The 26,421-nt window shown below is 38.9% G+C and overlaps 1 protein-coding gene across 1 annotated transcript in view; it reads right to left on the reverse strand.

Moving 5' to 3' along the window:
• The window catches only part of LOC122687357 (multidrug resistance-associated protein 1-like), a 91,123-nt gene extending 71,327 nt beyond the window's left edge, over positions 1-19,796 (reverse strand). Inside the window, exons 1-4 of the mRNA XM_043892794.1 lie at positions 19,590-19,796; positions 12,806-12,867; positions 4,242-4,389; positions 3,339-3,481 (exon numbers count right to left, since the gene is read on the reverse strand). Coding sequence (XP_043748729.1) covers positions 3,339-3,481; positions 4,242-4,389; positions 12,806-12,867; positions 19,590-19,652 — 416 coding nt within the window. The 5' untranslated portion in view covers positions 19,653-19,796. The remainder of the gene's footprint in view (positions 1-3,338; positions 3,482-4,241; positions 4,390-12,805; positions 12,868-19,589) is intronic.
• Between the last annotated feature and the right edge of the window lie 6,625 nt (positions 19,797-26,421).

The following is a 26,421-nucleotide window of genomic DNA, read 5'->3' on the forward strand; positions in this document are numbered from 1 at the left end:
GGAACCCTCCTGAAATTCAAGTTCTAATTGCCAGCCTGAGCCATATAAACAGTCTTTCCAAAGGACGGCAGTCAGGTCTGTTACTTTAATTCTGCAGAAAATCTAATGCATATTTCAAATTTAGCAAATTGCACTCCTTACTCTTTTCTGAACCTTCTGTATGTCAGTAAATGGTAACTCATTCACCTTGTGGCAAACAAAAACTCTGAACGCACCATTGACTCCTTTCTTCTCTCAACCTACATTGAACTATCAATGTATAATGTTGACTCAACTTTTAAAATAAAGCCAGAATCTGACCACTTATCACCTTCATCGACAATCCTGAAGCCACCATTGACTTCTGCCTGGATTACCATAGTTGGCTAATAGCTGCTTCTTCTTCCACTCTTGCTCCTCTTTACTTCATTTTCTACATAGCTGCTAGAGTGATTCCTATGAAACTGCAGTCTAATCATATCACTCTATGCTCAAAATCTTCCACAGGTTTCCCTTCTAACACAAAATGAAAGCCTATATCATCACATTCTCTGCGCATGTATGCTGAATTGCTCAGTTGTGTCCAGCTCTTTGCGGACCCCATGGACTGTAGCCCGCTAGGCTCCTCTGTCCATGGAATTCTCCAGGCAAGGATACTGGAGTGGTTTGCCATTTCCTCCTCCAGGGAATCTTCCTGACCCAGGGACTGAACCCTGGGCCCCTGCATTGCAGGCAGATTCTTTTCTGTCTGAGCCAGCAGGGAAGCCCTCCACTAAATATTGGGGGAGCCACTCAGTGGTTTTGTTGTGGCCCTCCTCTACTCTGGGTGTGGAGGGGGAATAATGGGGGATCATTTTCTTCAAGATTCTTGGAGCTGCCTAGTTTGAACTTTTTCAAAATTCAGATTTCTGGATCCTCCCCCAGACTTTGTGAAGCAGAAACTCAGAGGCTGGCCTTGGAATCTGCATTTTAACAATAGGGAACCTTTGTACTTTTTAAGGTGTGAAACTTTGGCCCAATGTTGCTGGTCTCATGGTGGGGAAGAAAGGGGAAGAAAGGAATGGTCCTCATCACCCAGGTGGCCGCCTGAAGTTGGCTTTTGCCCTCTGGAATTCTGAAGAGGGTACGCTGTCATCTGCCTGCACTGTGCCCACGCTGGAAATGAAGGGTGGAATCCCTGTCTTCAGGGCCTTACTAGGGCACTCCTGCCTCTCAAACAGGAAGAAGGAGTTTTGGAGGAGGAATTCTGGAAGCCTGGGGCCCAAGTTTCACCAGTGAGAGCTCTAGCTTTTCTCTCTCATCTAAAGGATTCTGGCCACTGTGTACAAGTGTGAATGCAGGGAAGGAGGGGGAAGGGTGGCAGTGAAACCTACGTCCGCTGTCCGATACTCCCCTCAACCCCCCATACATAACAGGGGGCCTGGGATTGCCCCGTACCCTTGCTCAGCGCCTGGGAGCGAAGGTCCACCCCCTTGGCCATGACAGATCCAGACGCGCAGCCTCACTCCACAGATCCCAGAAAATAATGAACATTGTGGACCCTGGGACCCAGAGAACACCTCAGGCACAAAGCCTCCCCCCACATTCTGTAAGGTCCTTCAACATCTTTGTAGCTGCCCAAACTTTCTGACCTCAATCTTTTTGTCTCCCCGCTCCCAAAATGTCTTTATTTTTTTTTTAATTGGAATATTCTTGCTTTACAATGTTGAGTTCCTTTATGCTTTTCAGCAACACATATCAGCTATAAGTATACATTTATTAACCTCTCTCTTGAGCCTCCCTGCCACCCCCCAATCCCATCCCTCTAGCTCATCACAGAGCAACGAGCCGCGCTCCATGTGCTATATACAGTGGCTTCACACTCGCTGTCTATGTTACAGATGGCAGTGTATATATCCAACCTCAATCCTATCACTTTTCCTCTCAGCTTCCCTGCTTCACTCACTTGCCTCCTATGAGTCTTCAAAAATACCAAGCATGCTGCTGCCGCATGGCTTTAGCCCTCTTTGTTCTTCCTATTTGCAACAGGTATATCTTGGCTTCCTCCCTAACTTCTTTCAGAACTGTGTTCAAGTCTCACCATTATAACCAATGTCTTCCCTAACCACCTCACAGAAAACAGCAACTTCCAGTCCCTCAGACCAGTATGGTCTGCCCCACTACTTTGCTGTACTGTTTTCCTTAGCAGTAATTACCTCTTAATAAAATGTATACTGATTCATTTTATTATTTATCTCTCCCTTCTAGGTGTCATCAGAGTAAGGACTTTTTGATTTTTGCTCAATTCCCATGGTCTAGTTAGAACAGTCTGGCATATAGCAGGCACTTAATAAATATGGGCTAAATATGTGCCCGGATGTGATTTGGGATCTGGCAACTCAGAATTAGTTTTATTTTCATGAATTAAATTGTTCTTTAAAAACTCCAGCTTGAAAACATATTCAAAACAAAAAAAATTAATAATTGGTTAATGAAAAATTCTTTCCTTGTACCCTTGGAGGCATATAATCAAGGAGACATATAATCAAAGACTCAATTTTACTGTCTGCTCATGAATTCTTGCATATAGACACTATTAGAAATAGAAATTACTTAAGTATTTTTCTCTATATTTACACATAAATACATGCAGTATTATGCATTATTATTGGCTGATAAAGTTCAATTCCAAAAAGTCACTCAGTTGTGTCCGACTCTTTGCAACCCCATGGACTATAAAGTCTATGGAATTCTCTAGGCCAGAATACTGGAGTGGGTTTCTCCAAGGGATCTTCCCAAACCAGGGATCAAACTTAGGTCTCCTGTATTGCAGGTGGATTCTTTACCGGTTGAACCACCAAGGAAGCCCACACATAAACACATGCAGATATATATTTATATATTATTACCTTGGCTGATAAAGTTCAATTCCAAAAAGGTCACAGCAAAGAAAAATAGTAAAGGTATGTGTCATTTCATTTCCTAAACATATAAACTCAAGCCAGACTTCCTAGATTTGTGTTGTGACTCTTGTATTTTCTAGTTGTGTGGTCTTAGGCAAATTACAGAGATTTCTTTGTTTCTACATTGTGCTAGTGAGTACAATATTACTTCCTACATTGTAGGATTGTTGTAAAGATTAGATAATTAATATAAAGATTTTAGAATAGTGCTTAATGCATGGTTATTTCAATAATTACTATATTATCATAATTCACATTCATATCACAAGCAAACTTAATAGAATGCCTGTATCCTAAATAAAATCTGTAATATGAACCCACCCCACTCTTTTTTAGTACATTTTTAAAGTGAAACAGTAAACTTCCTTATCAGGTACTCATGGGAAAGGAAAAAAAAAAAAAAAGACTTCAACTTACTTCATTATGAGTGGGCTAGTGAAGGACAAAACATCAGCCAATACTTTGAATAAAGCAACCTGAATCAGGACAAACTTAAAAGTGTTCCACAATGCCCGGAGTAGAGATGGCTTCCTGGTGTGTGGCTCTTTATGAAAAGATGACTATATAATTAAGGAAAACAAAAGCAATGAGAAAAGAGAACAGAACTAATCCATAAAATATATATAATCATAAAATTAGCAATGTACTCCAAAGTTAAAAAAGCAATATGAAAGGAATAAGTTCAATTAAACTTAAAAACATGGTCCCTATTATTGGCATAGAATGGTGCCAAACCACTTGGTGTTATTCATACCATATGGCATAAACGGAAAAAGAAACCATTTTTTAAATCACTTTTGTGAGTTTTGAAACTGTTTCACTAATACAGTTTTTATCTTCAAATTATATTTTCTTTTTAAGAAGTCTAAAGACTATATATACATACATGATATATATATATGTATACATGTATATATATATATTCGCATGTGTGTGTGTGTGTGTGTGTGTGTGCGCGCGCACGCATGATGCTACATATGAAGAACCTACTCTTGCCCCCCATAAGTCTTGGCCTTGGCCACTACATGACTTACTTTGACCAATAGATATGATACTCTGGGATATGGAAACTATCTTTGCAACAATGGATGTGGAAGGATACTAGTGAGAAGCCCCAAATTATATACATATAACACACTTGCTCCTGAGCTTTAAAGAGCTCCTGAATAATTTGATGGCAGAAATTAGCTTTAATAACAGCTAGTATTGTTAGGGAAATGACATGTTATTTAACATATTTAAAGGATTTTCTATATTAATAATAATATCTCATATTTTGGAACAAGTTATGCAGTTAAGTACTAAGGATTTAATAATTACCTTTACTTTTTGCCTCTCTTGAGTCCTTAAAACTTCCTTCCTCCACTGTTTCTCAAAGATGGGACACACACTATAGGAGGAATCGTTTTCATTAAGTTCAAAAAGATCCTCTCTTTCCAAAGGTTTCTTATAGCCTAAAATAATTATTCTAAAAATGAAAGAATAAGGAAAACAATTCATCAAAACCAACAATCGTTAAAAGTAACCTGCATATATTCGTTTCACTTCTTGATTTATAAATTATCTTATTGATCAGGTTGGACTCACTAGAGTGTGTGTTTGAAAAATCATAACAACTCTATCCTGAAGTTCAATAATATATAATAATCCTTTGTAACTTTTTTTCATTTATTTTTATTAGTTGGAGGCTAATTACAATATTGTAGTGGTTTTTGCCATACACATGAATCAGCCATGGATTTACACGTAGCTTTTAAAAGGGCTGTTTAGATATCCAATTATCCAGTGAAACACTAATCGCATTTACTCATCTCATCCTGGAGACACCCACCTCCTCTATTTCCCTTTACTATTGTTTAGTTACTTTGGTCATGTTCAACTTGTTTGCAACCCCATGGACTGTAGCTCACCTGGCTCCTCTGTCCATGGGATTTCCCAGGCCAGAATACTGGAGTGGGTTGCCATTTCCTTCTCTAGGGAATCCTCCAGACCCAGGGACTGAACCCGCATCTCCTGCACTGGCAGGCGGATTCTTTACCACTGAGCCACCAGCAAAACCCACCCTTACCTCCCTTACTGGAACTTAAATAGCTAATATTCACAGTGATATTCACGCCAAAACCCACATTTGATTTTTAAGCTTGTGTGAAAAGAGAAATGAATCTGTCCTCTGCTGGGACTATATAGACCCTTTGACACTTGACTTTACAGAGTGTCCAAGTGAAGAACCTGTATCTGCTGCATACACTTGGGTCTTGGCCACATATGACTTACTTTGACCAACAGAACATGAGTCAATATGACAGAGCCGTTTTGGAGCTAAAGCCTTAAGATACTGCCAGCCTCTTAGTAATTCTACATTTCTCCATTCAAAGAGCTTGCTCCAGAGTACATTGTGAGTAATTATGCAAGAACAATAGGTCTAAACTGGGCTTGTCCCAGGAAAACTAAAGTGCATGGTCTAGTTATACCACAAATGTTATTATTGCAGACAATGATTTATATTTATCTTACATCCATTCCTTCTGCCTCATCATCTTCCTACTGACTAGAATTTGATATTTATTCAGTTGAAAATCTCTTGAGCTCACAGTAAGTCCATATTCCAACCACAGAGTTATGAACCATGATTGGTCTAAATCAGTCTCTGTAGTTCAGTTCAGTTGCTCAATCGTGTCCAACTCTTTTTTACCCCATGGACTGCAGCATGCCAGGCCTCCCTGTCCATCACCAACTCCCGGAGTTTACTCAAACTCATGTTTATTGAGTCGGTGATGCCATCCAACCATCTCATCCTCTGTCGTCCCCTTTTCCTCCCGCCTTCAATCTTTCCCAGCATCAGGGTCTTTTCAAATGAGTCAGCTCTTCATATCAGGTGGCCAAAGTGTTGGAGTTTCAGCTTCAACATCAGTCATTTCAATGAACATTCGGGACTGATTTCCTTTAGGATGGACTGCTTGGATCTCCTTGCAGTCCAAGGGACTCTCAAGAGTCTTCTCCAACACCACAGTTCAAAAGCATCAATACTTCGGTGCTCAGCTTTCTTTATAGTCCAACTCTCACATCCATACATGACCACTGGAAAAACCATAGCCTTGACTAGGCAAACCTTTGTTGGCAAAGTAACATGTCCCTGTAATCTCATTACTATTTGCTTGGCATTAATAAGTTAATTAAGGCTGTGGCTCAGATGGAAGAATCTGCCTGCAATGTGGGAGACCTGGGTTCAATCCCTGGGTTGGGAAGATCCCCTAGAGAAGGGACTGGCTACTCACTCCAGTATTCTTGCCTGGAGAATTCCATGGACAGAGGCTATAATCCATGGGGCTGTAAAGAGCCGGACATGACTAAACGACTAATACTTTCACGTCAAAGCTAAAAAATCTATTTAAAAAATCTACTGAAGATAACTCTCTATTTCAAAAGATGACACAAAACAGGGAGTTCCCTGGTGTCCTAGTGGTTAGGATTCCAGGCTTTCACTACTGTGACCAGGGTTCAACCCCTGAAGGGGGATCTGAGATCCCACCAGCCTCACAAAAAATTTTAAAAGTAAAAAGAAAAGGAGACACAAAACTTCAAAATGAGAAAAATGTTTGTCTCCTTTTTCCTGAGCTTTCCTCCTTCCTGTTCTGAAGACATGACGGTCTGAAATGGAGAAGCCATCTTTGCCTTGGATATTCGGGCGAATATCCAAATACTAAGGATGGAGTGGAAAGATAGAAGAATCCTGGATAGAAGAAGCATGATATAGGCTGGTATACTACCTGATAACATAAAAAAAAATTTTTTTAATCTATCTGTTTAAGCTATTATTATTTGAGTATTCTGTTATGTGAAGCACTCCTAAGTGATATAGTTCAGATACACTCAGTTTTGAGCCTGATGACGTGACTTGTTCAGTGAGAAACTAAACTTCCATTTAAACCCGGGCCTTCTGACTCTATAGCTTCAGTTCTTTTCATTATAAAGTATTTTAGTCCAAGAGACTATAACAAAGTGTTACACTGCCCCAAATTGGAATTGCTTTCATTGCCATTGTTACTGAACAATCTGAATTGATTGACCCCGGAATGGATTTAAATCCCGTGGTAACCAGTCTTCACTGGATTCAATTTCACTTTTATTACACACTACCTAATATCATATTACAATTCATATTTAACAAAAAAGCTTAAATGCACTAAGAAAGGACCTTCTGTAATCATGTTTCTGTTGGCTCAATATGCTGGACATTTTTCTGCAGTGCACTTTTAAAAACATATTAAGCAATAAACTACTTTAATGTCATATTAAGTTCTTCTATTCCATTCCACAAAATAAATATTCGTTTTCAAAATAAGATTGCATTGATTTTCACAAAAGCATTTTTAATAACATTTACTGCCTCAGCATTTTGAGGTAGAACTGTGCAAAACTCAGCGGTTTTGGTTCATGGGGATAAGTGACTCCTGGCTTTCATGCTGAGTCTCCAAATAAAGAAGCATCTAAAAGCGACACTTAAGCTGAATTGATTGTGGTGAACTTGGGCTCAGCTGTGACTTCCCTTTTACCAGGTGTGTGCGTGTTCCACCTCTTTTGCTCTCTTCTGAGTCTAACTTTTACACATAAGAATCCAGGAGAAGAGGAAGAGGTGCTTCTTTAAATCAACTGCTGAAGCAGCTTTTGGGAAGCTTCTTGGACCAATAGTTGACTCTCCCAACAATAAAATGCACTAGATCCCACAAACTTGTGGACTTTAGTCCTTAAGCAATAATAAAGGTACATACAAGCATCTTGGTTTTTTATAGACTATTATACTTTTTTCAAAGGACAACTCCCTAAAGCAAATAAAGCAATCATTTTTATCGACTGTTAAACAAGCAGGAACTCTAGGGACTGGTCACAGGTTTTTAAATGTGATATACACCAGTACTTACTTACCCAACGGCAGACAGTGTCATTAAATGTAATATTTCCACTGTGTATTCATTTTTGTTACATTAGAGAGAATCTTGAGTGTATTTAACATTAACAAGTGTGCATAAGTATCCTATCCAACTGATATTAATGGTAGTAAACCAGTGGCAGTTGGCTAACAGGGTGAGATGAAATATACATTTTGTAGATGAGTAATAATCGAAATACTTGGAAAGTATATGGCAGCACTGTCAATTTCATTATTGCTGTGCTGTGTGTGCTAAATCACTTCAGTCGTTTCTGATTTTTTTGTGACCCTATGGACTGCAGCCCACCAGGCTTCTCTGTCCAGGAGAGTCTGCAGGCAAGAATACTGGAGTGGGTAGCCATTCCCTTCTCCAGGGGATAACATTCTGACCCAGGGATTGAACCTGGGTCTCCCACATTGCAGGCAGATTCTTTACCATCTGAGCCACAAGGGAAGCCCTCATTATTGCTAATCATCTGTTTAAACATTTCTGGAAAGGGGTGATTGTGTAATGGGAAAAGGCAAGGTGTCAGTTGGTACAAAAATCTTAGGATGAGACAAAGTCAGGTAATGTACAAATTTTACTAATATATGAGGAAAAGGTAGGACAGATTGAATAGTGTAACCCCAGTTAAAATAATTCAATTGTGAACTATAAAAATGTTAACTAGATTTTTCCATGTATGTCAAGGGGATCATTCTATGACCATGATTATTATACACTGATGACAGATTATATTTGCTAATAAAACCTTCATAATTATTAATCATCAACATGATCTAGACAGCTACTGCCTTAGGAATTATGGCTCATAAGCATATAATTTCCTAATCATTTACATCATTTGAGCACATTTTAATCAAATTATTCATATAATTAGGGAGCTTGAATTCAGCCTAGGAAATAATTTCTGATTTCATTCTGTAACTCAAAGAACAGATCTGAGAACACAATTAACCAGTGTCTTGAAAGAGACATTCTCTTAACAATAGCTATGATTCAGCTGCAATTGTTTCATCACCAGATAAGCAACCACATTAGTTTAACGCCAATGATAGCTTCAGATAATGGCATGCCATGAAAATATTTCCTATCTAGTTCTGACATGTGAGAGAAAAACAGAAAATAAATGTGATATTCAAAAATTATAGCTTATTGGTTGTTTGATCTAAAATACAGACTTCAAGATATTGAGTTGCTATATTTTAAATTCTGCTGTTTTATTTGATATTAAATTGAATTTCAGCTTCATACTTCATGCCTCCTAAAATTGTGTTTGTAATATTTAACATAAATGCACATTGTTTTCATTTGCAAAAATGCATATAGTTTGATAATAAAAGTTTTTAAAGTACATTTACTTAAAATTATTTGCACCATTTAAATTCTGTTAGCTTGTGACTTAAAAATGACAGTCTGAAAATTTTAAAACCAGTGTGGACATCACTCTTATTCTCAACTCATGGATGAGACGGAACTCAGGTTTGAAAAACATATCTAAACATACACAAATTTGAAAAACCAAAATCATTAACTATAAATAGTCCACATTTACATAGTTTCCATTTAAACTTTATTTTTTCTAGTGCATAATTTAATATAGCATATTGTCATAAAATTTCTGCAATCCTCTTTAAATGATTCACAGATTTGTATAACTTAGAATTTTTTATCATAATTCAACTTCTGCCCAATTATTTGCTTATCAAGTATAACAGTTTTCTACTTCAACAACTTTCATGAATATCACCAATAATTTTTACATTGCCAAATTCAATGGAGAATGTTCATTTCTTATTTTAATTTTCAGTATATGGCCCTATTGGTCACTTACCTTTTTCTCCTTTTTTGACAGTTTCCCTAGCTTCCAGTCACACTCTTTCTTTGGTTTGTCTCTTATATTCTGAATCCTTAGCTTCCTTTGTAGACTCTGCCTCCTCTTACTGTTTAAATACTAAGGATTCCCAATACACTGTTTGTTAAATAGACTCTCCTGCTTGATCTCAATGACATTCATGATTACAGATCTACAGTCAATGAGTCTCAAATCCACGTCTGTAACCCTGAGGTCTACATCTCCAACACATGTAAGTTTTTTTTTTAATGGGGGTGAGTCAGGCACCAGAAATTGAAACTTTGCTAAACTGCTTTCACAAATTTTCACAATATCTGAAACTCTCAGTTATCTGACCCAGAAACCCAACATTATTCAACACTTTCCCCAGTTCTTCAATCTCCTCTTCCAATCAACCCTTTTTCTTAAAAAGCTCTTGAATGTATTCTTTCCTGCTCATCATCTTTATCATTACTATGGTTCAGGTGGTAACCATAAATCTACCAGGATATCCAAAGGGCCTCCTGACCAGTTTCTCTCCATTTTCATCTCCTACATATATCCACAGAATTGCACAGGTGATTTTCTGAAGTGCAAATCGTATGTCATTCTCTATTTAAAATCCTTTAGTGGCTTCTCACTATCTTCAGGATATCCTAGAGAACTCTTACTGATCTGTCCTTTCAACTTGATCTCTTGACATACCAACATGGAAGGGTCAGTTCTCCCCTGCCTCCATGATTTGTAAATGGTGTTTGCTCAACTGGGAATGCCACTTTGGCTCACCTCTATACTTTTTAAATGTTGGGTTAAGGCATTAATCACTTGTGAAACATTCCCAGTTGTGCAAACTTGGTTAAATGACATTTCTGAAAATTGTGTTTCTCTATCATGCTTAGACTGCCTTTTTGGGTAATTGATTGTGTACTTTTTAATCTTTTTAATTCTATTATGAATTCCTGGAAGACAAGATCTAGATCATTTATCGCTGCATTTTGAAAGGTTAGCATAATGTAGGACATCTAGCATGCAAAAAACTTTTTTTTATAAAAGCATTCACCTACTCTTAAAAACACATTGGGTTGGCCAAAAAGTTCATTCAGATTTTTCCATACTATCTTACAGAAAAATCCAAATGAACTTTTTGCTTAACCTGATATTTGTAGATCAAATTGGGCAATTTTGTTTCTACCAACTATAAAGCAAGGGGCATTAAGTTAAAATGATAAACTTAGTTTAATATTATCATAAACATTCTGCTATAGGAGAAAAGAAAACATACAGAAACTTGTTGAATGTATAAAATTAGAAAAAATGAACTCTTCTCATTCAATATGATTTAATTCTTGTGTTAAAGACCCTATCACATATTATACATTATTCTATAAGATAAACCACATTATATGCCTTACAAAATGATTGTGTGTGTGTTTCAATAGGAGTATGCTGCTGCTGCTAAGTCAAGTCAGTCGTGTCCAACTCTGTGTGACCCCGTAGATGGCAGCCCACCAGGCTCCCATCCCTGGGATTCTCCAGGCAAGAATACTGGAGTGGGCTGCCATTTCCTTCTCCAGTGCATGAAAGTGAAAAGTGAAAGTGAAATCGCTCAGTCAAGTCCGACTCTTTGCGACCCCATGGACTGTAGCCTACCAGGCTCCTCCGTCCATGGGATTCTCCAGGCAAGAGTACTGGAGTGAGGTGCCATTGCCTTCTCCTCAATAGGAGTATAAGTAAGTATAAATGAGAGAATTTTCAGCAAAAAGCAGAATAGGTGGCTCAGATGTTAACGAATATGCCTGCAAGGCCAGAGACCTGGATTTGATCCCTGGGTCAGCCAATCCTCTGGAGAAGGAAATGGCAACCCACTCCAATATTCTTGCCATTTCCTTCTCCAGAGGATTGGCTGACCCAGGGATCAAATCCAGGTCTCCTGCGTTGCAGGCAGATTCCTTACCATTTAAGAAACCCACTCCAGTATTCTTGAGTTTCCCTTGTAGCTCAGTCAGTAAAGGATCTGGCGGTAATACAGGAGACCTAGGTTTGAGTTCTGGGTCGGGAAGATCCCCTGGAGAAGGAAATGGCAACCCACTCCAGTATTCTTGCCTGGAAAATCCCATGGATAGAGGAGCCTGGTGGGTTCTCAGTCCATGGGGTCACAAGAGTCGGACATGACTTAGCAACTAAACCACCACCACCAGTAATCTTGCCTGGAGAATTCTATGGATAGAGGAGCCTGGTGAGATATAGTCTATGGGGTCGCTAGAGTCAGACACGACTGAGTGACTACTGCTACACTACATAGATAAGTATAAATGAGAGCATTTCCAGTCAAAAGTAGAATAACAAAACAGAACAAAGAAAGCATGAAACCTGAACTCAAACTGACTTCTAACATCAGGTCAGTCTGCTTCTCCTACCTAGGTACCTCCTACCTAGATATCAAGCCTACTGGCTTCCCTCTCCTTGAGCCCCAAATGTCCTCTTCTGTAAATGCCTATCTCATAGGACTTAGGGGGAAATTACATGAAATAAAATATACAAAATGGGTAAAATTAAATAGCAGATACATGATGATTAAACATATATGTGTATATATACATCTGCGGCTGCTTCTTAGTCGCTTCAGACGTGTCCAGCTGTGTGTGACCCTATGGACTGTAACCCACCAGGCTCCTCTGTCCATGGAATTCTCCAGGCAAGAGTACTAGAGTGGGTTTCCATGCCCTCCTCCAGGAGATCTTCCAAACTCAGGGATTGAACCCAGGTCTCTTGCACTCCAGGCAGATTCTTTACCACGGAGCCACCAGGGAAACCCCATATATATGTATATGTATGTGTATATGTATATGTATATATTCATTTTCCCTTCCTAGTGCTAATAGGGATAGAAATACTATAAATAGGCAGCCATATTGCAGGAGTATTCACAGGCTTATCTGTGGACCGATTTTGTACGTTACTATTTGTGATGTTTTTGGAATAAATCATATGAGAAGAAAACCTTTGCAAAGTTATTTTGTAAAAATATACATGCTTAGATTAAAGGAATAACATGTAAGTGTCATTTCACTCAGAAATTTCCTCAATGTGTTATACCACAGATGAATTAGTAAAATTCTTACCTGCTAAACCAGGAATAGGTCATCTTACTGAAGAATGAAGCACTTTTCTCTGGACTGCATCTCTAAAATAAATAAATAAATAACAGCTAGTGTATGGAGAAAATGTCTTTTTTTACATTTGAAATATCTTTGTCAACAAGTGGAAAGCAAACATGAAATCATTTATATTTCAGCTATGTTGATAATATAATTTTCAAGTAATACAATTAAGATATCCTTGGACAATGTATTAGAGGAAAGTTAAGATTTCTTCTAATATTATGGCTTTTACATAGCAAGAAACCATGTAGAAAAGGAAAACTATTCCTAAATTTCCTATTATTTCTTCTTTTTCCCTCTGTCTCTCTCTACATATGAATCACCACACATATATATATATGTATATGTATAAATATATATATATAGCTTCTCAAACTAAAATGACTGTGTATATATGTATGTATATACATGCATATATATAAATACATAATTTAGCTTACATATATGCACAATATAAGCTAAATTTAAAATATTTAATTACTAAGTGAAAAACATCTTTATCTTTCTTCTGATAAACAGAAAAATAATAGACTATAATAGGCATTTGGTTTAATCACTTCTGTTTAAACGGTTAATTACATAGTTTGTATAAATGCATATATACATACATAATTACATATTATCACAATTATATATTATTTGGGAAGGTTATAGTATTTCCATAATACTCTTTCCATTGACCTGATAAGTTTGACCAAAAGAAGAGAGGTTTAAAAGAGAAGGTCTCAAAGGCAATAATCTTACATTTTTTTAAGGTCAGCATCAATCTCTATTTTTACGAAGTTAAACTAATCACAAAATTAAATTTCACTGTTAGAAATTGTCCCATAGTTAACAATTTTGCATTAATCCTCTCTAATCCCGTTCTGATTTCATATTCATGAACTGTTTATCACATTTTAAAAAAACTTCTTATTCTAGAGGAATAAAACAATATTTCATTCTGAACAGCAAAATATTCTTGGAGTAGGAAATGGCAACCTACTCCAATATAATTGCCTGGGAAACCCCATGGACAGAAGAGCCTGGTGGGCTACAGTCCATGGAGTCACAAAAAGTCAGAGAAGATTTAGCGACTAAAGAATCCATCTGCAATGCAGGAGACCCCAGTTTGATTCCCGGGTTGGGAAGATTCACTGGAGAAGAGATAGGCTACTCACTCCAGTATTCTTGGGCTTCCCTGCTGGCTCAGACAGTAAAGAATCCATCTGCAATGTTAGAGACCTGGATCCAATCCCTGGGTTGGAAAGATCCCCTGGAGAAGGGGATGGCTACCCACTCCAGTATTCTTGCCTGGAGAATTCCATGGACAGAAGAACCTGGCAGGCTACAGTTCATGGGGTTATAAAGAGTGGGAGACAACTGAGAGATTTTCATTTTTCACAGCAAAATATTCTGATTAAAGATGAGAAAGCATAATACTCACTCCAAATCTGTTCTCTGAGTTATAGCAAATTATACACTATAAATCATTGCGTGTGTGTGTGTGTGTGTATACATATATATATGAAGAAGGAAATGGCAACCCACTCCAGCATTCTTGCTTGGAAAATCCCATGGACAGGGGAGCCTGGCAGGCTACAGTCCATGGGATCGCAAAGAGTCAGATACAACTTATCGATTAAACAACAACCATATCGACTAAACAACAACTATATATATACATATATATACACATGGGTTTGAACTGCGTGAGTCCACTTATATTTGGGTTTTTTCTTAGTACCACACAATCATGGATTGGTTGAACCCATGGATGAGGAACTTTAGATATGGAGGAACCACATATACGGAATGAGCATGTGTGTGTGTTCAGTTCTTTGCAACCCCATGGACTGTAGTCCTCTAGGTTCCTCTGTCCATGGGATTTCCCTGGCAAGAATATTGACGTCGGTTGACATTTCTTTATCCAGGGGAACTTTCTGACCCAGGGACCAAACCTGCATCTCCTGTGTCTCTTGCATTGGCAGACGAATTCTTTACCACTGAGACACCTGGGAATCCCACATACATGAAAGGCTGACTATAAATTACATGCAGATTTTTTATTTTGAGGAGATTTGACACCTTTTACCTCCGTGTTATTCAAGGGTCAGCTATATTTTAACAAGTTGCTATATATCCTTCCACTGTTGTTTCAAGAAATAAATGCTCCAACAAACGTAAAACATTTATCACATTACTAGGTGATAAATAAAAAGCCCAAAACAACCATGTCAACAAGTGAACTATAATGTTGTCATAAATCTTGCTATCAAACACATTATTTGGAAAATTAGTACATATATCAGTGAGGAAAATGTGTGAAAACTCTCTGATTAACTCAGTGGTCACATTTTATTTTATAGGGAGTTGCCAATTTGATAACTGGCCACCGATGTGAAGATCATATTCACATCAAAAATACATATATTTCTGTGCCCAACTGCAAATGGCTGCAAATACTTTGCAGCTTTTCCCATCAAGAGACTGATTCTATTTCCCACTCTTTGAATCTGGGCTAGCATTGTTTCTCGTTTTGATTATGAGAATGCAACAGGAGTGATGCGAAGAGAACTCCAACTCTTAGCTTCAAAAGGCTTGCTCTGCTTGGAACCCTGAGTGCACCATGTGACTGAGCCCAAGCTAGCCTCCTAGAGGGTAATAGACCACATGGACTAGAAACGAGGTGCTCTTCTGACAGCCCATCATCCTGACCAACAGCTTGAAGACTGCCTGACATATGAGGATATTGGTTCTACATTATCCAGCCACCAGCCAACTCTCCAGCTGACAGTACATATCTGAAAGAGCTCAGCAGAGATTGGCCAAGCTAACCCAGTTGAGGCCATGATTCAGCTGGGCCAGGGAATCATCAGCTAAATAAAAATGTTTTCTTTCCAGGGCCAAAGTCCTGCAGAGCTAGTAGACGAGGTTACTTTAGCAGGCCAAGGACTGGGTATTTGACATCTGGTCTAGGTCCACTTTTCATGTGAAAGCATCTTATACAAGGTTCTCTGAGTACTCTGGTAAATAAACAGCCTCATTAGATGAAGGCCAGGCATCTTATATTGAAGTTATTACAGTGAATTCCAAGCACATTTACCTCCCAGAAGAAATACCAGGCAGGCAAAATATCTAGTAGAGGTAATTAAATCTTACCAAGTACCAAGAATATACAATTGGCTTCTCATAAATAATTGCTGAATTCATAGCATGGGTCTCACTGAGTTTATTATCAACATATTGCTGCAAAGCAACATCTATGTTGAAAACCAGGATATGACAATTCTGTGAGTTTCCTTCAGCGAGTGAATTCATTCCCACCCTCTCCACTGGACATTCTGTAGTCCTTTCAACTCACCTGTTCTCGCTGACACCACTTCCTCTGCAGACCTGATATCAAATGATTTCCCATTTCTTTTATCTCCCCCAGCCTATTACAGGCTTTTGTTTCTAAGCTATTTTATTATCGTTGTGCTTATCTAGCACTGGGTATATACTAGGCATCCTGTAAACACGCCTTAATATTAATTCTGTGCTGCTGGCTGTGTGAAGTCGCTTAAGTCATGTCTGACTCTGTGCGACCCCATCGACTGTAGCCCACCAGGCTCCTCTGTCCGTGGGATTCTCCAGGCAAGAATACTGGTGTGGGTTGCCATTCCCTCCTACAGGAGATCTGATGTGCAATTTTCATTTGAATGGTGGTCCTGTTATTTTTGTATTATGATGGAGGAGCAGGAAGTTTAGCCCACAGCATAACCTGGGTCCAGGATTTAGTGAAACATGTTGCTGGCAATCTTCTTTGGGTTCAACCCTGAGATGCAGCCTCCTGAGGATGTGGTTTGTGTGACTGCTATAGTTAACAAAATCTAATAACCCCTAACTTCAGGAACTTCCTTTGTGGGTATTGGAGAATGATCCTGGGAAGACTGAAGGAAGATATAGAAAAATGCCTATACAGAAGTCTTACAGAGAAGGAAAACCATCTAGAAAGCAAAAGGGACTGAACGCTTTTTAGAACTTAGGCTTTTCAATTGCTTATTATGTGCCAGATTCTGTTGTAAATATATGTATTATTAAATATAATGTGTCTTTGTGGTGGGAATATTTTTGTCAACCCCATTTTACAGAAGAGGAAACAAAGGCCCAGAGTTTAAAAAATAAACTTGCCCAAGATCCTCCAACTGAGAAGCATAAGACATTGAATTTAACCCAGTAAGTTCATTCTATTTTCAGGTCATAATTCTACACCCTCAGCTCTACCTGTTACGTGCTGTTACTGTCTGCTGCTACTTAGAAACCCCTTTCTTCTTGTCCATTTCCTTGTACTTCACTTCTGCTGGCTAAATCTTACTTGTGCTTGAATTGTCTGGAGGGATGTATCGCTGTTAGTGATTCCTCTCCTCCCATCCCTACCTCCAAGTCTCAATTTTGTGTTCTGTGTTACCAGAGCAAACTCAACAAATTCCTTACGTGAGATGTAAAGGCTCTTCAGCTCTGTCCTCCCTGAATTCACTCTTACCTGACTATCCAATAATTTGCCTACAGGTACTTTTTCCTTCCAAACTTCTCTTCTCTGGAGGGTAGAAACTACTATGTTTCAGTTCAGTTCAGTTCAGTTGCTCAGTCGTGTCCGACTCTTTTCGACCCCATGGACTGCAGCACACCAGGCCTCCCTGTCCATCACCAACTCCCAGAGTTTACTCAAACTCGTGTCCATTGAGTTGGTGATGCCATCCAACCATCTCATCCTCTGTCATCCCCTTCTCTTCCCGCCTTCAATCTTTCCCAGAATCAGGGTCTTTTCCAATGAGTCAGCTCTTTGCATCAGGTGGCCAAAGCATTGGAGTTTCAGCTTCAGCATCAGTCCTTCCAATGAATATTCAGGACTGATTTTCTTTAGGATGGACTGCTTGGATCTCCTTGCAGTTCAAGGGACTCTTAAGAGTCTTCTCCAACACCACAGTTCAAAAGCATCAATACTTCGGTACTCAGCTTTCTTTATAGTCCAACTCTCACATCCATACATGACTACTGGAAAAACCATAGCTTTGACTAGATGCACCTCTGTTAGCAAAGTAATGTGTCTGCTCTTTAATATTTAATATTTCCAGGGTCCAGCTCATAAAATGTTTTACATGAATAAATATGTAAATGAATTAATGCTAATCACCACCAATAAAATTTTTAAGAGGTTTTTTATTTATACACCTGTTTATGCCAGCCCTAGAAACTCAATCAGAAAGTCATGTTCTTGGCTTATAGGTTAGGCTGGGATTTTTATCTGAGATCTACTAGGCTAAAAATGTACTCTAAGTAATGAAATATAATCATACAAGGTTTTCAACATGCCTGAAAGCCATCAACTTAAAAAACAAAACCCAAAAAACTTGGTGTCATAGAAGAAACAAACAGAAAATGCTATTTAAATGAGTATTTTCAATCTTTTCTAAATGGATTCTTGGCCCAAAAAGCTATTGATGTTGAGTCATAGTCAAGGAAATAAACATGGTTGGAAACTTAAAGGAAGAGTCCACTCGAATTTGGGGTGAAGAAATTGTCTGAGTTTATAATTTCACCTGTTTGTATAAGTTACACCTGTTTGTATAAGTTACACCTGTTTGTAACTCACTGCCTTTGGACACCTCTGAGGTTAGACTGACAGTGTTAAACCAGTTTGCCTGATTAAGCCTGACATGTCTAAGGTTAAAAAAACAAACAAAAAAAAACACAAAAGGTATATTGTCCTAGTGAAGCTCTTGCACTTTTTAAGTGACTTATTCAATACCTGTATTTTATAGATTTAAAAGAGTACATATAATTTGCCCTACTTTTAAAGAAATTTATAGTTTCATATGTAATTAATAGACTGTCTTATTTATTTGACACTTGGAGTTACTAACAAAAGCCAGGATGAGAACAAGATCCTCTGTATCTGAAATTTTTTTTCTTCCTTTTTAAGTACTACAGATCTAAGTGTGTTAGGCCTATTTCTAAGACCTGTCTTGTGTAGTGATGAGAGGTAAAACAAGTAAGATATTTTTAGGAAATTGGATTTCCCAGGTGGGGCTAGTGGTAAAGAACCAGCCTGCCAATGTAGGAGATGCAAGAGAGGTGGGTTCCATCCCTGGGTCGGGAAGCTCCCTTGGAGAAGGAAATGGCAACCCAGTCCAGGATTCTTGCTTGGAGAATTCCATGGACAGAGGAGCCTGGCAGGGTACAGTCTACGGGGTCGCAGAGAGTCCGTCAGAGGACACGACTGAGGCGGCTTAGTACATACGCCGGCATCCAACCGCGGAGTTCGTGGTACGCGACTTCCATTGTAGAAGCACCTGTTATCACAGCGTGGGGGCAGGGATAGGGTGCCGGGCCAGCGAGGCACGGTCGGTCAAATGTCCGCAGTTTCTGGATTTGCCCCAAGCCTCGGGTTCTCAATATCATGTCAGTTGACAGAGGTTATTTACCCCGGGTCTCTTCCTGCGGTTTTATTGGGCTCTACCACTGGTTGTAGAATTCCATCCACTCCTGCAGCGGAAGTCAGGTCCATTCATCCTTTTCTCAGAAGCTCGTTTCTGTTTACGGGGGCGGGGGGGCACTTATCCCTGCAAAGACGCCTCTTTCGCTCCTTCAGCAGCCACCTGGACTGAGGTCGTGTTCGGTGAAGTTTCACATCATCCCAGATCTCAGCTCCTCAGCCATCCCTTCGTCCCCAGATTGGCCCGAAAACCGCCCCGTCTCGCCCACCTCCACCGGAGAGCTTTACCTGCGCCTCGGTGACCCGCTGGTAGAAGCCGCTCGCGCCCCATCTCCCCAGGATGGAAAACATGGTCCACGCCGACTCCCGGCGACGGGAAGCGGGGATAGTCCGGGCTGTCAGCTCCCTTTCTGCGGGGACTGTCAATCCGGCGTCTGGAAGGTGGAAGGACGCGAGCGCCCTGCCCGGGCGTGTCGGCGGCCGCCCAGCCCTACCCGCCCCGCCTGGGCGGCGGCTGGAAAGAGGGAGGAAGGGAGGGGCCCGGTGGGAAGTGGGACCTTCCGTAGAATCCAAATATCTCTGCCTTCTGGGGAACGTGTACTGGACTCTAATTCTCACTTCTCAGTTTCCAGGGTTACACTGTTAGGAAATGTGTCCCTTTATAACAGAAACTCAAAGCTCCTTCCTCCCTGGGGTGACATTTCTGTGTTTGCAAACAGAGTGTTAATATCTGTCCCTTACAGAAAACTGTTAAGGAGAACAGGTGTCAGTAAAATTTTACAGAGAGAATTTAATTGCAAGGGCTTTAAGATTAGAAACTTAAAAAAAAAAAAAAAAACTAATGAAATGCTTCTCTTAGTATTAAGAAACAATGACAGTATAGGGGGAATCTAAATTTTACTTTTCAAATTAATCATAAGGCTATGTAATAAATGGAATAACTTCATAGTAACTAAGGTTAGCAAAAAACTAAGTGAAATATAATACATGACATATAAAGGAAGATATGAAAATTAAGGATGGCATTTTGACATTTAATAAATACTCATGGATCATGAACCTTGTATAAAGACGTATTGGTTTATGCAACAAATCCCTTTCCATGAGATGTGTTGTCATTGGTCTAATGAAATATTTTGTTTTGATTAACTTAGAACTTGAAATGACAGAAGAGGGACTAACTTTAAGAATTCTGTATAATGGAGATAAGGATAAGGAAATGTGATAATTTTACAAGAGTGGGTATTATGTTTCAGAACCAAGAAATATTCTGTCTGCTTCTTGAAATTAATGTTACAAGTAGAAGAAAGAATTGAGTATTTACAGAAAGAAAAAACAGCATCCTGGAAAAAGTGGTTCAAAGATGTTATGTAGGGGGAGTTTTAGCCTGCCCACAGAGTGGATCTACAACAGTGTCTACATAAGGCATAGACCAAATGATACCTCATGGAGTTACAGTGCTGGAGAATGTTTAGAACACCATTTATGTGGCTTTCTTCCTGTCTTCAGACTGTATTTGTCAGACGCCATGGAAAGAGGAAGTTGTAGATTTCACTGTAAATGTGTCTCTGAAGAACTGAAGTCAAAGTTCAGGATTTAGAAATCTTGTTTCACATCTTCCAGGACTTTTCAACAAATTCACCTATCAACTTGTGGACATCTTTTACTCATCAGCCTCAGCCTGAGGGACCCTTTCCCCATCTGCACTTTTAAACCATTTATTCTTTGAAGTCTAATCAGAAAAGTCACTCTCTTCTTAAAGAGATAGCTCCTGGTTTTTAGCTACAAGGAAAGAAGGAACTTGAACCTGTACCACAGAGGGGGAAGACAAAAAAAGCAAGGCCTAGAACTAAATCAGGCTCAACATTTTCTTCCCTCCTGTTGGAATTAACTCCCTCAGGAAAGGGTAGTTCTAACAACAGGAAACAGACAGATTTCCATGAATACTCAGCTCTTTAAAGTGACCCAGCTCCTGGATTGGTGAGAAAGAGGAATCCCTAAGGTAGTGGAATAAAGTTATAAAGGGCTTTAGGGTGTGTTGGGGAACTGGAGTGCTGGAGCCCCTACCAAAAGGGATTGAGAGAAACATCTCTGGGTGCCCCACAAAATTACAAAATTAAACTTGACAAGTTTCGGCAGGAGGAGATACAAGATAAGACTACTAATGAAAGGGAAGGCATGTTTCTGCAGCAGGAGATACATGATAAGACTGAGTGACTGAACTGAACTGAACTGAATGAAAGGGAAGGCACGGGGGTTTTGGTTTGTTTGTTTTTGTTTTATGAAAGAAATTACAGTTTTCATTGCTTCAATGCTTAGTTAAGGAAAACTCAGTGAAACATTCTGATTTGTCTAAGGAAACAGAAAATGTTAAATAAAATGACCCTGGCATAAACAAAACCTTCCCACAAAATTAGCATTCTGACTCACTGCATTCTCATGCTAGCTGAATTGGGAAATAAACATTTCCTTTTCCAGCAACAAGAAGATCAGAGAGAAGTAGAAAATAAGGGCTTAGGGATTTAGTAATGAGCGGGGCATATTTTATGTCACAATATTCAATTTTTTAGGTTGCCAGAAAGATTCATCACTAGAGTTCTTATCCTTCCAGGGATTTTGCTCTACTTCCTACATTCTGCAGGCACTGTACCTCACCCTTTCTTATTGTGGAAAGCATCATAGATCAGGGTCAGAACCTCCGAGGTTGGGATTTCCCTGGTGGTCCAGTGGTTAAGCCTTCACCTTCCAATGCAGGGGATGCCAGTTTGATTCTGGTCACGGAACTAAGACCCCACAAGCCTCAGGGCCAGTAAAACAAAACATGAAAAACAGAGCCAATATTGTAACAAATTCAGTGAAGACTTTAAAAAAGAAATGGTCTACAACAACAAAATCTTTAAAAAAAGAAAAAGCATCTCTGAGGCTGATTAAAAGTAAAACTGAAAGGAATCTGCCTGTTTCCTATAACTCTCTGGGGATATGTTTGTCATCCTGGGTGAGAAGTCACTCATCTTTCCTGACTGCAGATTATGTCTTCACGGTGGATGTTGGGGGTGGAAGAGATGTTTTATATATATATATATATATATATTTTTTTTGCTCTCATTAACCTTGGTATTAAAAATTGAATTCATGACACTATTCAGTTTATGTCATATCATCATCATTTTGTGAAGTACCATTTTTATTCTATTTTGATTTATACTATTTTCCCCATCATAAGTCACTGATTTGGAGTTACAAATAATGTCTTTTCAATTCAACTTCTACACATGTATTGAGACACTTCTTTATACTTAAAAGCACTATGGTGCTATTTTATCTATTTCAAATATATATATACAAATGGTATTTTCCTTTTAAAGTTATTGGACAATAATAACTTTTTATTAGTCCCTATACAAATAGTATTTTCCTATAAAGTTATTGAAAAATGATAACTTTTTATTATTCCATCTCCCTGTATTTTTTAATTTAATGTGATTTGTACAGCATCTACCTATGTGAGGCTATGTAACATTCCACCCATTGTTTCTGACTGCTGCGTGATGTTCTGCTCCATGCACACACCACACTTACCAGGAACTCAGAATAGGACTGAGTACACAGACTCTAAAGGAAGACTACAGATGCAGGCTTGGCACCACTATTTACAGCAAATCATTAACACCTCCTGGTTCATTTATAAACTAGAAAAGTAGGGCCTTTCTCATAGGTTTGCTGTAAGGACTGTGTGATTCAATCATGTTACAAGTAAATTACTTAGAACAGCAAGCACACGTGATGAATACGGCATAAATTATTGTGATGATTATTACTTAGCTAGTCACCTAGAGAACAATGCGTAGGCTAACTCTAACTCTGCCTCATAGTCAGTGTTTGGAGGACTATCTCTTTTTGAGGACTGATATTGCATTTTTCTTAGATCAGGTGTTCTCAATTATTTTTTTTTTTTTTTTTGGATTCAGGACTTCTTTAAATTTTTGAAAATTATTGAGTACCCAAGTAACATTTTTGTGTGTGGGATAGCTCTATTGATATTTGTCACATTAGAAATTAAAACTGTAAATGTAAAAATTAATTAAACTCATTAGATGTTTTTTAAATGCTATAAATTAAAACAAAGATCACAGGGTTCTCAGGATATATCCCAAGCCCCCCATGTCACAGAGGAGGTGACCAGGTCTGGAGAAAGTCTGAGTACTTTCCCAAAATTACAGTCATAAGGAAAACTGGGGGAAAATATCAGATTTCCTTGAATCCAGGATTCTTTGTGCTTTTTTGTCCCCACTATACCAATCTAATACCCTCCCATGGTAGCTTACATTGCTGCTGATTTGCAAACTTGAGAGAAAAGCTGAAAAGTCTGCCCATTTGGGAGGCTTCCCCCTTGGCTCAGCAGTAAAGAATCCATCTACAAATCTTGGCGACATGGGAGACGGAAACGTGGATTTGATCCCTGGATCAGGAAGATCCCCTGGAGGAGAGCATGGCAACCCACTCCAGTATTCTTGCCTGGAGAATCCCATGGATAGAAGATCCTGGGCTTGTGATCATTTTTGTTGCCATCCCAAAGTTGTATCCATACAAGTTAGCAAAAAAGGAATTTCCAAATAGTTTACAAAATTTTTCTTTAGATCTCCACTATATTTTCCTGAATGTTCCTCTTTATTTAATTTTTTTTAACAAGCATTAATTTAGTACCTCCCTGTACTAGGCATTCTGGTAGGTGCCAGAAATATAATGAATCATTCCTGTCCTTGTCAAATTATATACTAGTGGGAAAAAACAAGAAGAAACTAGTACACCAAGAATAAATAAATAACTGCAAAATGTATAGTGCAATGAAGTAAGTGAACAGGATGCAATATTAGAGAATAATCAACCAGGGTAGGCACCTCTTTCCAGATTAGCTAGTGAAGCCTCACAGGTTTAATGCGATGAACACACTGGACAGAATAATAAGTGCAGAAAACTGAATTCATCTCTGTTTTTCATACTTTTATGATGTGTGTGCATGTGTGCTAAGTTGCCTCAGTCCTGTCTCACTCTGCAACCCTTTAGACTACAGCCTGCCAGGCTCCTCTGTCATGGGATTCTCCAGGCAAGAATACTGCAGTGGGTAGCTCTATGCCATCCTCCAGGGGGTCTTCTGAACCCACGGGTCAAACCCATGTCTCTTGTGGATCCTACATTGCAGGCAGATTCTTTACCACTGCGCCACTGCGGAAGTCCCTTTTATGATGCAAATTACTTCAAAGCTTCCCATGACTAAGTTTGCTATACCTGCAGTACTATATTCTTTATTTCTCTGCTTTCCTCTCCCCACCATCATCTGAAACATTATTTGGTTTCTAAGGAGGCAGATGTGGGATAAAGTCCACATTTACCACGTCTACATGCACACCTACTGAATCTTATTCCACATACCTGCATGGGATTCTTTCTGGACATTCCATACATAATGCATTTCAGATAGATTTGAATACTTTTGTCAAACCCATGTAAGATGCTAGAACAGAGCCCAGGGTACCTCAAAACTTAATAATAGCTCATATTTATAGTGCATTTATTATGCATCAGTTGCATAGTAAAATATTCACATTCAGTTCAGTTCAGTTCAGTTCATATTCAGTATCCAATTAAGCCCACACAACCAAACCCATGAATTTTTGTGGAAACAGATAACTTGAAAAGAGACATATAGTCTCTAAGCCAAGAGTTGGCCAGAAACAGTTTTACAATCAAGGTATTCAGAATGGAGGGAAAGAGTGTACCTAAACTCAAGAGCTGTGGTGGCTTTTGTGCACATTCATATTAACACACCTAGGAAGGATGATGTGAGCAAAAAGGGACAGGGTTGTTACCATACAGGAGTGTTCCTGCAGAAGTACACTTTCTCACTGTGTAAACCTTGTCATTCTGATTCCAGGGAACTAGGAATACTTTTATGAATTTTCCATAGTTTAGGTGGATAGTCACTGAGTCATTCATCAGTTATTCATTGCATATCTATTACGGGATAGGCACCGTGATAGGTTTTGGGTAAAAAAAAAAGGGGGGGGGGGAAGGTGGAAAGGGAAGAAAAATCTTGCTTCATAAACTTACAGTTTAGCATGTTTGGGGAACAGAAAATAAATACATAAATTGAGGAAATGTTTTGATGTCGGGGGCAATAAATGCTATGGGAAAAAATAATGAGGGGAAGAAGAAAAGTGATTTGGATGGTTTTGTTGCAATTTATTTATGGTGATCAGCAAAAGACACTAATGAAAAAAGGTCATTCAGCAAATACCTAAGGTATAAGAAGAGGAAGGAATGTGGTAGTATTTGGTAATATTCAAGGAAATCTTGACATGAAAACTAGGAACAGTTTGGAAGAAAGCTGGGATAACAGGGGCACTTTTCAGAGTGTCCACCTCACCACAGTTCTTGGTGAGGCACAGTGGATGATGCTATGTGGACAAGGAGGACCAAACTACTCTAATTCAAAGAAAGACTTGTTAAAGTCGGATCTGAGTCTACAGACATTTTAGAAATATAATTGGTTCATCAACATAAATGGTGAACTTAGAGCCTGTTGATACAGAGTGAAGCTAGTCAGAAAGAGAAAACAAATATAGTATATTAACACGCACACACAAACACACAAATCTAGAAAAAAGTTATTGATGAATCTATCTGCAGGGAAGGAATGGAGATGCAGATACAGAGAAAGGACTTGTGGACACTAGGGTAAGGAAAAGAGTGGGACGAGAGGAGAAACTAGCATTGACACACACAGACTGTCATGTGTAAAATAGATAGCTAGTGAGAAGCTGATATATAATACAGGGAGGCCAGTCTGGCGCTCTGTGATAACTTGGGGATGGCATGGGGGAAAGGAGGGAGGCCCAAGAGGGAGGTGATATATGTAATATTGTGACTGATTTGAGTTGTTGTATGGCAGAAACCAACACATTGTAAGGTAATTTCCCTCCAGTTAAAAACTAAAGAAAGAAGAAAAAAGATTTAAATATTTTAAAAGAAATATATTAATTGATTTGGTTTGACTCTAGTTATCTTTTTTTATGTAGGCACCATAGTGATACAATAAAACCTCTGTCTAAATCTAAAGGAA

The sequence above is a fragment of the Cervus elaphus genome, chromosome 31 (assembly GCF_910594005.1).
Source record: "Cervus elaphus chromosome 31, mCerEla1.1, whole genome shotgun sequence".
Taxonomy (NCBI): domain Eukaryota; kingdom Metazoa; phylum Chordata; class Mammalia; order Artiodactyla; family Cervidae; genus Cervus; species Cervus elaphus.